Source organism: Onychomys torridus, chromosome 1 (genome assembly GCF_903995425.1).
Source record: "Onychomys torridus chromosome 1, mOncTor1.1, whole genome shotgun sequence".
Classification (NCBI taxonomy): domain Eukaryota; kingdom Metazoa; phylum Chordata; class Mammalia; order Rodentia; family Cricetidae; genus Onychomys; species Onychomys torridus.
In genome coordinates this window covers 47,096,866-47,111,361 of record NC_050443.1, presented here as the reverse complement: position 1 = coordinate 47,111,361, position 14,496 = coordinate 47,096,866, and the positions used below count along the sequence as shown (strand labels likewise).

Here is a 14,496-nt window from a genome sequence, read left to right as displayed (position 1 = left end):
AAGGCTAACACAGACAGCAACACTACAGCCTGCATTTACTAGACAATCAGGCGATGACAATTATCTATTAATAACGCTTTGAAAGACTTCCAACTCCCTCCTTCCCTCGAAGTCAGACTGCAAAGGTTCATTGTACATGTGAGCTCTTGTTTTGTTTTTAATTGCTTTTTGTTTTGTTTTTGAGTCTCACTGTCTATGTATCTGTCTCATCTAGAACTAGTAGGCTGGCCTTAAACTCACAGAGATCCACCTACCTCTGCCTCCCAAGTGCTGGGCACCTTGACACCTGCCTTGTGCTCAAAGCTGTTCAGGGATATCACAGAGATAGAAAAGGCAGCTAAAGTTTCACAAATCTTGCCATTCTTGTCAGGACTCAACTGTTTTTCTTAGACAACACTCCCTGTGTTATTGTGAATCATTGTATAATTATAAAAATGTTGACTGAATAGTTTTGCTGGTCTTTTTGCTGTTTTTATGCAGAAAATAATTTCAGAGTTCCTTACTTCTGACATTTTTTTGTTAACTTTCTGTGTGTACTATGTGAATGTGCACACGTGCCTGTGAGCATGTGTGTGTGTGTGTGTGTGTGTGTGTGTGTGGTTTATGTTCACATGCTTGCACAAGTGTGTCTGAGTGCGCATGCACATGATTGTGGAGGCTGGAGGAGAATCCCAGGTGTAGCTCCCCAGGAGCCACCCACTTTGTTTTTTTTTTTTTTGAGGCAGATTCTCTTACTGGCCTGGGGCTCACTAATTAGGCTGGCTGGCCAGCAGGCCCCAGCAGTCTGCTAGTCTTTGCCTCCCTAGTCTGGGACCATAAGCATGTGCCACCATACCACCACAGGTGACATTTTCATGACTGAGCTTGGGTCCTTGTGCCAAAGCAGAACCACTGTACTCACTGACCTATCTCCCTAGCCTCCCCTACTGTGGTTTTTAATTTACATTAGTCCAATGATTGATGATTGATTAGCTTTTCATGTGCTGAATTTTTATTTGTAGATTTTTTGACTCAACTCTTTTGCCTATTTAAAAATCCACTTACTTGTTTACTAATGAGTCATACAGTTTATCTCATATTCCGAATTTAAATTCTTCACAAGATAATTTACACACATCCTCTCCTAGTCTGTTGATTATCCTTTAATTAGACTTATGTCTTTAAAAATAATTATTATGGATTTTTCTACATATAAAATAGTTCAATTTTTTTCAAGTACATAACTCAATGACTTTTCATTTCTTCTCAAACTTACCCAAGCAACTATTAACCTGTGTTCTATCTTTATATCTTAACCTTTTCTGGATATTTATTAAGTGGAATTGGATAATATATAATTACTCAGATCCAGTTTCTTTCACTGAGCATAATGCTTTGAGGCTCATTTATGTCATAGCATGTGACAGGAAGTCTGTTCCCTTCTCTTGCTGAGTGACAGCCTATGGTGTAGGCACACACAGTGTCACTTAAAAGCAAACATTTTAGATCTTTCCCAAGAGAAATGAAAGCACATGTTCAGCCATTTCCCCACACTCAGATGTCAGTGTTTATATTAACAATGGCCAAACACTGTAAATAGCACAAATTCACATCAACTAGTTCAAATGTAAATATTTGTATGCTGCAAATCAAAATGACTCTGAGATATTACCTTACACCTGTCAGAATGGCTAAGATAAAAAACACTGAAAACAGCTTATGCTGGAGAGGATGTGGAGCAAGGGGAACGCTCCTCCACTGCTGGTGGGAATGCAAGCTTGTACAGCCACTTTGGAAATCAATATGGCGCTTCCTTAGAAAATTGGGAATCCATCTCCCCCAAGACCCAGCTATACTACTCTTGGGCATATACCCAAGGAATGCTCAATCATACCACAAGGGCACTTGCTCAGCTATGTTCATATCAGCATTGTTTGTAATAGCCAGAACCTGGAAACAACCTAGATGCCCTTCAACTGAAGAATGGATAAAGAAAATATGGTACATATACACAATGGAGTACTACTCAGCAGAGAAAAAAAATGACATCATGAGGTTTGCAGGCAAATGAATGGATCTAGAAAAAATCATCCCGAGTGAGGTAACCCAGACTCAGAAAGACAAACATGGTATGTATTCACTCATAGGAGGATACGAGATGTAAAACAAAGGTGACTAGACTGCTACTCACAACTCCAGGGAGGCTACCTAGAAAACAGGACCCTAAGAAAGACACAGGGATCACCCAATGACAGATAAATGGATGAGATCTACATGAACAACCTGTACGTGAGTGGGGGTAATGAAGGGCATGTTTTGAGGGAAAGAGAGCTTAGGGGAGCAGGAGATCCTAGCTGGTTCAAGAACAGAAAGGGAGAACAAGGAATAACAGACCATGATAAACGAAGACCACATGAGAACAGGAAGAAGCAAAATGCTAGAGAAGCCCCCAGAAATCCACAATGATACATCCACTGTAGACTACTGGCAATGGTCGAGAGAAACCCCGAACTGACCCTAACTGTCATGCTAGAACTCTCATCCAATAACTGATGAAAGTGGATACAGAGATCTTTGGTCAGGCCCCAGATGGAGCTCCAGGAGTCCAATTGGCGAGAAAGAAAAGGGATTGTATGAGCAAGAATTGTTGGAGACCAAGATTGGAAAAAGCACAGGAACAAATAGCCAAATTAATGGAAACACATGAATTATGAACCAAAAGCTATGGAGCTCCCAGCTGGATCAGGTCCTCTGGATAAGTGAGACAACTGAATAGTCTGCCTGTCTGCTTGCTGCCTATCTGCCTGCTGCCTGCCTGTCTGCCTGTCTGCCTGCTGTCTGCCTGCTTGCTGCCTGTTGCCTGCTGCCTGCTGCCTGCCTGTCTGCCTGTTGCCTGCTGCCTGCCTGCTGCCTGTCTGCCTGCCTGCTGCCTGTCTGCCTGCTGTCTGTCTGCCTGCCTGCTGCCTGCCTGCCTGCCTGCTGCCTGCTGTCTGTCTGCCTGCCTGTCTGTCTGCCTGCTGTCTGCCTGCCTGCCTGCCTGCTACCTGCTGTCTGCCTGCCTGCCTTCCGCCTGCTGCCTGCCTGTCTGCACCCTGCCTGCTGCCTTTAGTTCCAGTGCTCAGAAAGCTGAGACCTACCATGATCAAAGGCAACAAAGGAAGGAAGGGTTTATTTTAGTTTACAGGTTACAATTTAAGGCTGGGCAGTGGTGGCACACTTCTTTAATCCCAGCACTCGGGATGCAGAGCCAGGTGGATCTCTGTGAGTTCGAGGCTACCCTAGTCTACAAGGCTAGATCCAGGACAGGCACCAAAACTACACAGAGAAACCCTGTCTTGAAAACAAAACAAAACAAAAAACAAAACAAACAACAAGAACAACAACAACAAAAACAGGTTACAGTCTATTATTGATGGAAGCCAGGGAAGGAACTCAAAACAGGATCTTGAAGCAAAGAGGCATGGTGTTTGCTGGCTCCCTCCCAGGCTGGTGCTTAGCTACCTTTCCTGTAGAGCTCAGTACCACCTTCCCGATTAACTATCAAGAAAATCCCCTAGACATACCCACAGGCCATCCCCAAAGCAAGCTAGATAGAATAGTTGTATATTCAAGCTATGGGTTCAACTGAGAGACCCTGCCTCAACTAATAAGATGGAAATCAATTAAGGAAGACTGCCATCAGCCTCAGGCCTCTGCAGGTAAGTGCACATATTTGCACACACACATGAATCCGCACATACACACACACAAACATAACGAGTTCAGTGTAGCTGGTTAGTAGAGTGCTTGCCTGGGATGTCTCTGACATCAACTCTTGAGAGGCAGAAACAGGAGGGCATAGGTTTAAGGTCATCCTCAGCTAGATAAGAAGTTCAAGGCCAGCCTGAGCTACAAGAGACCCAGTCTCAAAAACACCCCAAACAAAGAAAAAAAAAGAACCAGCACAGGAGGAGAAGAAAAAAGAAGTCTATGTCCATCTTCCTCTAGTTCTGACAGACAGCAACTGCTGCCAGGCTCTGTCTGTTCCAGTACTTAGAAGATTGTCCATGTTTAATTAAAATCTAGAAATTTGATTATGAATTATCAGATGATCGGTCCTTTATTTCATTTTTAAATACAGAAGTTAAGTAAAAATTTCATAAAATAATGTGATAAAAATGTAAGTATTCCAACTTGCAGAAACTATGCACCAGATGAACAGAAAGCAAACAGACCATGTTCTGTTGATTTTTCTCAAGGAAGGAAGGGAATTCTCACAGTGTCACACCATTTATGCAACTAGCAATACATGCACATAGCATAGATGTTTTCTGAGTCACATGATTGAGGAAGAACACCATCATCAAACTCTAGGCTCTACTGTGAAGTGGAGGGGAGGCCACTTCCACATGCTCTAGTGAGTTAACAGTGGCTCATTTTCTCTCAACTCCTGAAAAGTGAGATGTAGACGGATTTCTCAGGACTCTATGAGACCGTGGGAAAGGGGAGAAGTGGGGAGTCTCCTCCATGTATAACCAAGTAAAAGAAGTGAAGTTCCACCTTCCACCTCTGCCTTGAGCGTCCAGTCCTGCACTCTGCACTGTGTGAAACCGTCCATCTCATGTGCTGAACTTCGTAGAGCTAGCTCTTTGATACCTCAAACACATTAAAGGATTGGTAGAAGGCAAACTAACCAGCAACTACCAGTCTTAACCAAAATAATAACCAACCAAACAAACAAAAACAAACAGTCTCACAGTATCAAATGCGTAAGAAGTATTAGGCAATCCAGAAGTTTTCACATTTGCAGTAAGCTTTCTAAACTGTCTTCTGATTCCCAGGAGGCATTTGCTCACTCTCTCCCACTATCAGAAGCATTATAGTGTGAGATCCCAAAACATCTAAAACCAGAAAAACAAATACCCACTCAAGCCAGCACGTTGGAACCTGATGTCACGGCATGTTTGTTTGAGTGCCATTGAGAGCCTGAGGTCACTAACCTCCTCTCTTCTCACCTGCAGACTACTTAGGGTTTCTATACCATCTTAATGGTAAGTTCTCATCAAGTGCAAGGAACTGCCATATTTTCTTTAGGATATAAGTAGTTTATTTTATAACAAGTAATGTAGAATCCCAAGGAAAATGTAAACTTCTATCATAATGAAGTAAGATCTCTCTGCATGTTGAATATTCTTTTTATCACACAGAAAGAAATATGTTCCTGTAATATTACAGACCTGAAATAACTAAAGATGAGTTTTGGGAATTACCATAATAAGGAGCTGTAACATAATGACTACACTTAATCCCTTGAGGAAGCAAGAATGGCCCTAGGAATTAAAAGAGGGATTTCTTCCTCACTGTTGTTAGCCAGGTGGGACACAGACATAGAGACATGGTCCTCCACCACTGTAAGGCTCCGGCAAGCAAGAAAACATTCTGATCAGACCAGAAACAACAGCTGGCCACTGAAAAACAGGAAATCTGCAATCAGGATAAGTAGAGGTCATCCATACAATCCAAAAATAGTGAATAGTTCTAGGTTAGTAAAGTGTCATTTGTTAATTTGGATGTTCAGGGGCAAATTTTATTTCCCTTATGCATTATTTGGAAATTCAAACTATGTCTGTAAAAAGTATAATAACGGAAGGATAAGAGGTAGTGCGATGGCTCAGTAGTTAAGAGTGCTTGCTGCTCTTCCATAGAACCCAAACCCAGTTTCCAGCACCTCTATAGCGCAGGTCACAGGTACCTGTAATTCTGGCTCCAGGGGATCCAATGCCCTCTTCTGGCCTCTGTAGGCACCAAGATACATGTGTTGTAAACACGTACACATAAATAAAAAAGTATTTTTAAGGGAGAGAAAAAGGTATCGTAAACAGGTACATATAAATAAAAAGAAATATTTTTAAGGGAGAGAAAAAGGTATCGTAAACAGGTACATATAAATAAAAAGAAGTATTTTTAAGGGAAGGACGTTTCCAATGCATTCAGCTACAGTTTAGTGGCAGGCCAGGGTATCTTCCCAATAGCAACATTGCATTTTTAACCAGGTGAAGCTACTGTTTGTACAGAAACCTTTGGGCAAGTCCACGAGCTAGAGCAGGCCAAACAAATTCTCCAGACAAGGACCCTGCAGATGGTTATAAATACATGTCTGTGTTACATTTGGTCTTGGACTACTTGATTTTTAGCAGGTTGTCTTAACTTCTTTTTCCAGCTCTTGCCATTCAAGTGGGCTTTTTTTGTTTGTTTGTTTCAAATGAACTAACAGAAACTACACATGAACATTTGCTTCCTGTTGTCAGAACACTAATACAATTTTAATACAATGTTGGAAGAAATATCCATATAAATTAACTCAAGAAAATGTTGACTATTTTCTGATAAAACAAATTAATGTTGCTATATGATCTCCTTATGCTTAGGAAGAAAGAAGAGCTATACAACTTAAAATAGCTATATACACAACATACAACATAAAACTATGTTCTGCAGAGGTGTTTGGTTTGCTCTTTAATGGGACACTTCTGGTATTTTCCAGGCATTCTAGAATGACATCTTAACTTCAAGAAATATTTCTAGCACTGTCCCCCTCTGGGAATTTTCTCTTGGTAGTGCTACTTGTACAAATCAGTGCAATGCACTGTTACATTTCCACATATGCCTATACCATGCACTCATCATGGCCATCTACCCTCACTCACTCTGTCTCGACCTTGTTTTATTTTTACTATAAAAGTAAAGCACCCAGTGGTATTCACAACTCTAATTCTTCTTCAACTTGCAAATAATGTTCGTGTGCACTTTATTGTACAGGTTCCACAGGAATCTGCAGCCTCTCAACAAGAGACTCATTATGAACCAGATCTTAGGCTTGGGGATTTAGCTCAGTGGTAGAGCACTTGCCTAGCAAGCACAAGGCCCGGGGTTCCATCCTCAGCTCCAGAAAAAGAAAAAGGAAAAAAAAAAAAAGAAAAAAAGAAAAAAGAACCAGATCTTAGACTTGACTATGTTAAAGTTAGCAAAGATGGGGTCCTAGAGAGAAGAAACATAAACACTACTTACTTTTCAAAGAAGTATCTGATGATCACCAAAAGAAGGGCATATGGAATTGTCATGTACAAATGAGAAGCTTTAACAAAGACGAGCCCATCATGATCTTCGAGATCAGACCATTTTATTGTTGGAGGAAGCCAGAATTTCTCCAACCAGAACCATTCTCTAAATGACTGAAGCATTCTAGACAAATGAAGAAAAGAATACATTAGACTTGTCAAATCAGCACTTAAAATTGTGATAATGTCCAGCACTGTCCTTGACAACACCTAATGCATGACCCTGAAAATAACAAAGGAAGTACTTTGGCTCCCATGGTCCTCCACTGCATTTAACAAGGAAAACTCAACCAGTGCTCCCAGAAGTGCTAAGACTAAGGAATGAAAGACCAAAGCTTAACATGCTTCTCTTCATATTTCGAGAAGCATACATGTGGATATTACAGATACTTAGTTTCCTCTTCTAGCACTTGTGACATAAAAATTATCCAATAGGTTCTACAGCATCCAAGTATCAAAAGTCAACCCCCTAAAAGCTTCAATGTGTATATAAAACTTCACTAGCACTTTAAGACTTTTCCTGGGAGATACGGAACAGGAGTTCAGATGAGGTCATGTCAGTAATCTATTTATATTTCAGTGGTAGTAGGGATTGAACTGAGAACTTCACTCATGTTAGGCAAGGACCCTACAGTGGGATTTGTCCTCAGCCCCCTTTTTACTTTGAAGCAAGTTCTTTCTAAATTGCCTAGACTTGCCTTACATGCATTTTGTAAGTCAGGCAGGCCTTGAACCTGTGATCCTCCTGCTTCAGCTTCCCAATAGCTAGGATATTAACTGTATTTAGGGAGACTCTATTATCTGTGAAGCGCTGTGCTAGGTGCTGAGTACACAGCACTTAATAGACAAGTCTCCCACCTTGAGAACCAAACAGCCTTGTAGGTAAGGTCAGCCTGACTAAAACAAGTAACCTGGGTATGTATTCTTGAGATACCATAAAAAATTCCCAATTCCAATGAGTTAGTTTTGTTTTATCTCATTTTAATATTATATTATTATCCCTCAGCAGTCTGTTTTTCTTCTAGTGAGAGTCAGAAAGGGAGTGGATTCAGAGGGGTGGGGAAGGTGGGAAGGAACTGGGAGGAGTAGAGGGAGGGGAAGCCATAATCCGTATATATTCTGTCAATCTATATTCAATAGAAGGAAAAGAAAAAAGAAAGAAACCTAACTAGGAAAAAAAAAAACTACAAAGTTCTGGGAGGCAAGGATGGACACTGGGCCCAGCAAGGTAAGTCCTAGAAAGCTGCCTGAGGGGGCGGGGGAAGAGTGGGAGAGGAAGCTGATTGACAGCGCTGAAAAGGGACTTGGGTTCTGCAACTTCCCTTTGCTGCTCCAACAACCCAGAGACTGACCAGGGAGTGCAAGCATTCCTCTCCATAGCTTTACGGCATTGAACACCTGCCGGACAACCTCTCCTCAGCTCAAGTCTGAAATTACCATGGGCTCAACCTCAAATCTGCTGTCCCCTTCCCAGGTCAGATGTCAACCTCAAGCTCCAGGTTGTTGAGCTTGTGCTTTTGACAACTGGCTACACATCTGGGGGCCCACGAAAACCCTCCTTTAGTATACTAATGTGTGGTCCATCAGACTCAGGACACATGGACTTACACTAGTTTATTATCAATGATGCAGAAGTAGAGATGTAGGGCACAGCAGGTAGGAAGGGTACTAAGCATCTATGCTCTCTCCAGTCCACCATCCTCCAGGAACCTCCACATGCTGAGCTACATGAAGCTCTTGGAAACCTGCACTCTGTCCTTATTGAAACTTCATTGTGTGAGAATGATTAAGCCATTTGGCCACTGGAGAAGAATTCATCCTTGACCCTCCCCAGAAGTTGAAGGGAATGATTGATGACACAAACCCTTGAATCCTGCTGGTCTCTCCTGGGCCCTGCCTAGCCCACCAACTACCAGTCAACTTGTTAGCTAGCAGCATACAAGAGTACACTGCCATTTCAGAGATTTCAACAATTTCCTGTTTGCCAGGAAATGTGCCCTTGGTGACATCACCAGCAAGTTTTAACCTCACCATCAAGGCTATGGCCATTTTGATCCATTTTGAAACTGAGGCTGTTTTGATTTTCTCTGTAAATATTTAGCCAGGAACATGGGTCACACTGTCCTTAGATTTTTACAAACCTGTGCCTGGTATTGAGAGAAGTGTCCTTCCAGAGGCACACCAACCCAGTCAGAACCACACCTGCACAGCTGCACCCTTGGAGAAAAGTGGCCTTCTTTATGGGTTATCATTCCACTAGACTTTCTAACTTGAGCTGCCAAATCATGCAAATGTGGTCGACTATTTCCACCAACACCTATATATCCTCTGTTAGGCTTGGGGGCTGTAAAGAAGAAAGGGATGAAGGAGTGATTCTAGATTTCAAGGAGATTATAACCCAGAGTTGATGTGGTCTGAACCACAAAGGGTAGTGACAATTGATAAAACAGCTAGGGTGGAGGGGGGGGTGTTGACAAATGGCAACACCCTATTTGTAAAGTAACTGAAGAGTCAAGCTTGGTTGCTCTGTCATCTGACAAAGTTTCCTATAGAGGAAGTCAAGACAGAGGTGTGCTAGCTGAGGATGCAGCTCAGTGACAGAGCACTTATCTCACACAGGTAAGGCTCTGTCAGTACTCAGCCCCCACAGAAAAACATGAGAAGTTACTACCAGACATGTCAGCGATGCTGTCTAAATGGGAGCCGGTGGGGACACCTCTATTTCTGAGCATCAGGATGTAAGCAGGCATCCTCCATCTGATGCTTTCCTTGGGGTGTCAGGCCTGCAGCAGCCAGTGCCATCCTCAAGTGTCACCCTGCACAGGCTGCTGCTGCCTAGGAAATGCAGTTCCATGGCCTGCCTCGTTTCCTGGTTCCACTGTCATCCAAATCTGGTTCTTAGGAATGTGATAATCTCCAATAATGTCCTTTGTGTAAGACACTGAGAAATCCTCTTGTCTATGGCCAAGATCCAAGAATGACCTGGAAGCATCTTCTGCATCCTCCTTTAATAGAACTGGTAGCTCCAATTTGGCTGTGAGCCTTAAATTTGGTGCCTGCCATAGAGATTTCCTCCAAACACTACACGGAGAAGCAAGAGCTTCCCTGCATAACTGAGGGGAACAGGCCAGCTAGCATCTGTACAGTTTATAGTCTCATGGTGCTGACGAGGGGTCCTGATGGTCCCTTTCCCTCTTTCTTTCTCCACTTTGCTCCTGCTTTGTCCTCTCTAACCCACAGTAGTTACCAAGATCCCTAAGCAAGGCTTAAGTCTCTCATTTCTGTATTTTGTTCAATACATTCAGTACACAAGAGGTTGCTCGATCCTTGACTTGGAGTCTTCTAAAGACCCTTGTGATGTATTGCCTACACAAGGAGAAGAATGGAAACTGCACAGGCTAATTGCTACAATAGTTCACTAATACTTAAGTGGAAAGGACAGCTACAATATAGTCAAATGGAAAGACATCTGTGTTTAAACCTTCCTATGCTACTGCTCTAAAAGAAAGACAGGGCTGTCAAGGTGGCTCAGCCAGTATAGGCTCCTGTCACCCAAGCATGGTGACCTGAATCCAATCTCTGGAAAGCTGGGGGATGTCTTTCTGTATGCTGTGAATATATGTTGCTCTCATTGACTAATAAATAAGCTACTTTATGGCAAGATGGCTTAGAGGCAGGCGGGAAATCCAAGGAGAGAGACAGGAAAGAGAAAGGCAGAGTCTGGAAAGAAGCCAGCCTGCTGCCCAAGGAACAACATGCCAGCAGACTGGTAAAGCCACAGAACGTGATAAAACATAGATGAATAGAAATGGGTTAATTTATGATATAAGAACTAGCTAGCAAAAGGCCTGCCATAGGCCATACGTTTGTAAATAATATTAAGCCTCTGAGTGATTATTTTATAAGTGGCTGTGGGACCACAGGGCTGGGTGAGACCAGAGAAAACTTATGGCTACACTGGAATCCTTATAAAAATTGGGGGGGGGGGAATCAACTCTATGAAGTTGGCCTCTCACTCCCACACATGTGTTATTACATGTATACACACACACTCACACATCATGCATACTGACACACATACAGTTAGAGTAGATAAAAACTCAAAAGAAAGAGTGAGAGACTAAGAAAGAAGGAGGAAGGGAATGAGAGAGGAGAAGGAGGAAGACGTTAGAAAAATCACAATGGGGATTCTGTCACTTAGGGGTCCTGATGATGATCCACTGACTTTTTAGTGCTTCTGAGAAGCCCACTGACTCCCACACTAAGATTTTACCCTCTTTCAGTTTAACTCTAGACTTTCTGGAAGTTTATAAAAAACAAAACAAAACAACAACAACAAAAAATAAACTATTAAAACAAGGTCCTGTCAACTCCCAGATTTTCGGACTCTGAGGCAAGACTATGGCTTGAGCTGGGCAACAAGACAGATCCTGTCTCAAGTTACAAAGCTGAATGAATAAACCCAATCAACAGTTTTTTAGCATGTCTAGCTGCGATTCTCCTGGAAGCAGCTACATGTATTTACTGCTTAGTCTCTGCAGGTTCCTCTTTGCCTTGGCAACCAGTGAGGTTAGCTGGACCGGTTCTCTGGGAAGAAAATGTCAGTGACCAGCAAGGACATGTCCCCAGTCTACACAGAGGTGCTCTCGTGCACACACTCAGGAACTGTGAACTACTGACGGGAGCTAGAATGTATTTTTGAACAAAAGGAGTGATAGTACAGCCAAAATTATATTTAAGTTAGTTATCTACAGGCAACTTCAGTCTGGAAACTGCAAAACAATCCTTACAATTTGGGTCTAGGATCAGGTAAACTGTCTGTCTACATTACTGTTGGGTGTTTTCTTTGGAACTAACTCTACAAACTCAGCCTCCAAGGAACTGGTTATGCCTTTAAGATAAAGCACAAGAGAAATCATTAGCAGCTCTTCGCTTCATGTGAACAACCCCAAAAGGAGCCATTGTAGATTCGAACTCTCAAAGCACTGGAAGTCATGGCTGCTGCAAGCAATCAAGTAAGACCATGCGCCTAGCACAGACACTTAACTCTAAGAGACACTGTGACTATTACTGTGCACATGTGGACACACACACACCATAATACAGCACACACACACTCACAACATGGCACACACACACACTCACAAAATGGCGCACACACACACACACACTCACAACATGGCACACACACCCACACTCACAACATGGCATACACACACACTCATAACATGGCATACACACACACACTCACAACATGGCATACACACACACTCATAACATGGCATACACACACACACTCACAACATGGCATACACATACACAATACCACCAACAAAAAAATCCACAACTAACTGCTTGAGCTTTTAGCTATTGGGAAACAGGAGAGGGAAAAAAAAAAAAAAACCAGGAGGAGGGGGAACCTCCCATACTTCCTTTGAGAAGCAAGTAATTTGCATGAAGGAAAGAACAAAAAAACAATTTAAAACAGTTTTCTCAAAACACATTTGCAATTATACTCATTTGAAGCCTCAAAGAATTTCAGTACAGGCTTAAGAGATTTTAAAAGCCAAAGTTGCAGAATATATATGACTAAAAATGTGGTATCTCCTAAAGATGTCCTTGATGGGTACTGAAGTGTCCCCAAGTATGCATTCATTTCATCTATTAGTCCCAAACTTTCATTCCCAGCCCAGGTTACCCAGGCATGTGGCTGCCCTCCAGGTGAGACATCATTCCCCAGCCTCCCTTGCGCTGGGTGCAGCTGTGTTCCACCACACACATAACATAGGAGTAGAAGTGATTTGGGTTGTCTCCCAGCAGACAAGGCTACATGTCCTGATTTTGTTCTTCCTTCTCTTAGTTGAAGATGGGAATGACAAGAACAACCTGTCAGGCCAACTGATCTTTAGACCTGGTCCAATCTTAGGCTGCTCTATACCACAGAAACAAACAGCTACCTTACCCAAGGCACGGAACTGAGTCTTTGTGGTACGTCTAAGGCTGTAACTCTAATTATTATAGAGGGAAGGCTGTAAAGGAGTCATAAGCATGAACTACTCTTTGTATTGCTTCCAAGTAGATTATAAAACTGGAGATGCCTACTCATCAAAAACACCAGTGACAGAATAAAAATGCAAGCTATACACCAAGATAAAACATTTGAAATATTTACGAGAACATGTATCTAGGAGATACATCTAAACTACATAGGTCAGTATAAATAAATCAGGGGGTTTCTTTCATAACAGATCAGTTGGGGACCTAGGCTTTCGTTACCATCCTACCTAGTGGGGCGTGTCTAAGGATTTGCTCTGCCTGCAGGGCTTCTTGTATGCAGGTTTAACACCTCTCCACTTCAAACTTATCATTTTGTCTGCTTTGGAAAAATAAATCTAATCCCATGATAAGTTCCCCCATGCCAGCTGGCCCAGGCAGTGGAGATACATTTAGAGAAAGGGGTTTTGCTTCTAGGTTCTAGAGAGTTTTCAGTGAAGTCATCCAGGTCCTTTAGCAGCCAGGGAATTCCAGGCCATCCCTCCAGCATGGGGCCCCTAGTGAGCTAGCTCTCTCCCAAGGAGCAGCTCTACAATGTACCCTAATGGCCACATTATAGCAAGTTCCAGAGGGTTCTCCGCCCATTCTGCTGCACCATTAGGACTCCGCTGAATCCCAGTCTTCTGAGTATATGGGTCTCACTATCCTAGGGCAGTGACTGTTTCTTCTACCTGTCACTGCTATGTATTGTGCTGTAGAGTTCTTCCCACAGGCCAACCCCTCCTGAGTCCAGCCCACCTTGATGGGAAAGGTACCCATCTTTCTACCCCAACTCTAATATTAGACAACAGAGGACTATGGTCTCTAGGACAAGTAAAAAGACCGTGGAGTTTTCTTCACTATGTTTTCAGGTCAGGTGATGACTTGAAGTTGTTCCCATGAATCCCCAAACTCAATGTCCCATGAGCCAGCTACCACTTTCTGTAAGAGACAGTCTATGAATCATTATGTGATAACCCACTGAACTGTCATTTAGTTCTGGGAGTCTGTGTGGGGTCAAGTTCTTTTCCAGGAGAGAGTGATTCTCCGGTGCCCATCTCTTCAAGCTGTGTCAATCGACCTTATGAAGTGCCTGGCAATTACTCAGGCTTCCTAGAAAGGCTCTTGGTAGAATTCACATCTGCTGCTGTGTGCAGAGAGACTCTACCTGAGCAAGGTTCCACTGGAGTACTATTGCACACAATGAGTCTAGCATATCTGCAGCCCCACTTCCCTGTGCTGAGTCTCCTGGAGCTAACATGCTTGTAGGATTTCCCTGGATGATGAGTACTTTGCTTACTTCTCTGGTCACCCAGTGCCTGCCCTCCACTCACTCTGGGATCCTGTGACAGTGAGTAGGTCTGTTCTCCCATCCCTGAGTGAAAGG

General features: G+C 42.8%; 1 protein-coding gene across 1 annotated transcript in view; it reads right to left on the bottom strand.

The window, feature by feature from the left end:
- Positions 1 to 7,199, bottom strand: part of Cers3 (ceramide synthase 3) — a 49,245-nt gene extending 42,046 nt beyond the window's left edge. Inside the window, exon 1 of the mRNA XM_036176964.1 lies at positions 7,027 to 7,199. Coding sequence (XP_036032857.1) covers positions 7,027 to 7,199 — 173 coding nt within the window. The remainder of the gene's footprint in view (positions 1 to 7,026) is intronic.
- Between the last annotated feature and the right edge of the window lie 7,297 nt (positions 7,200 to 14,496).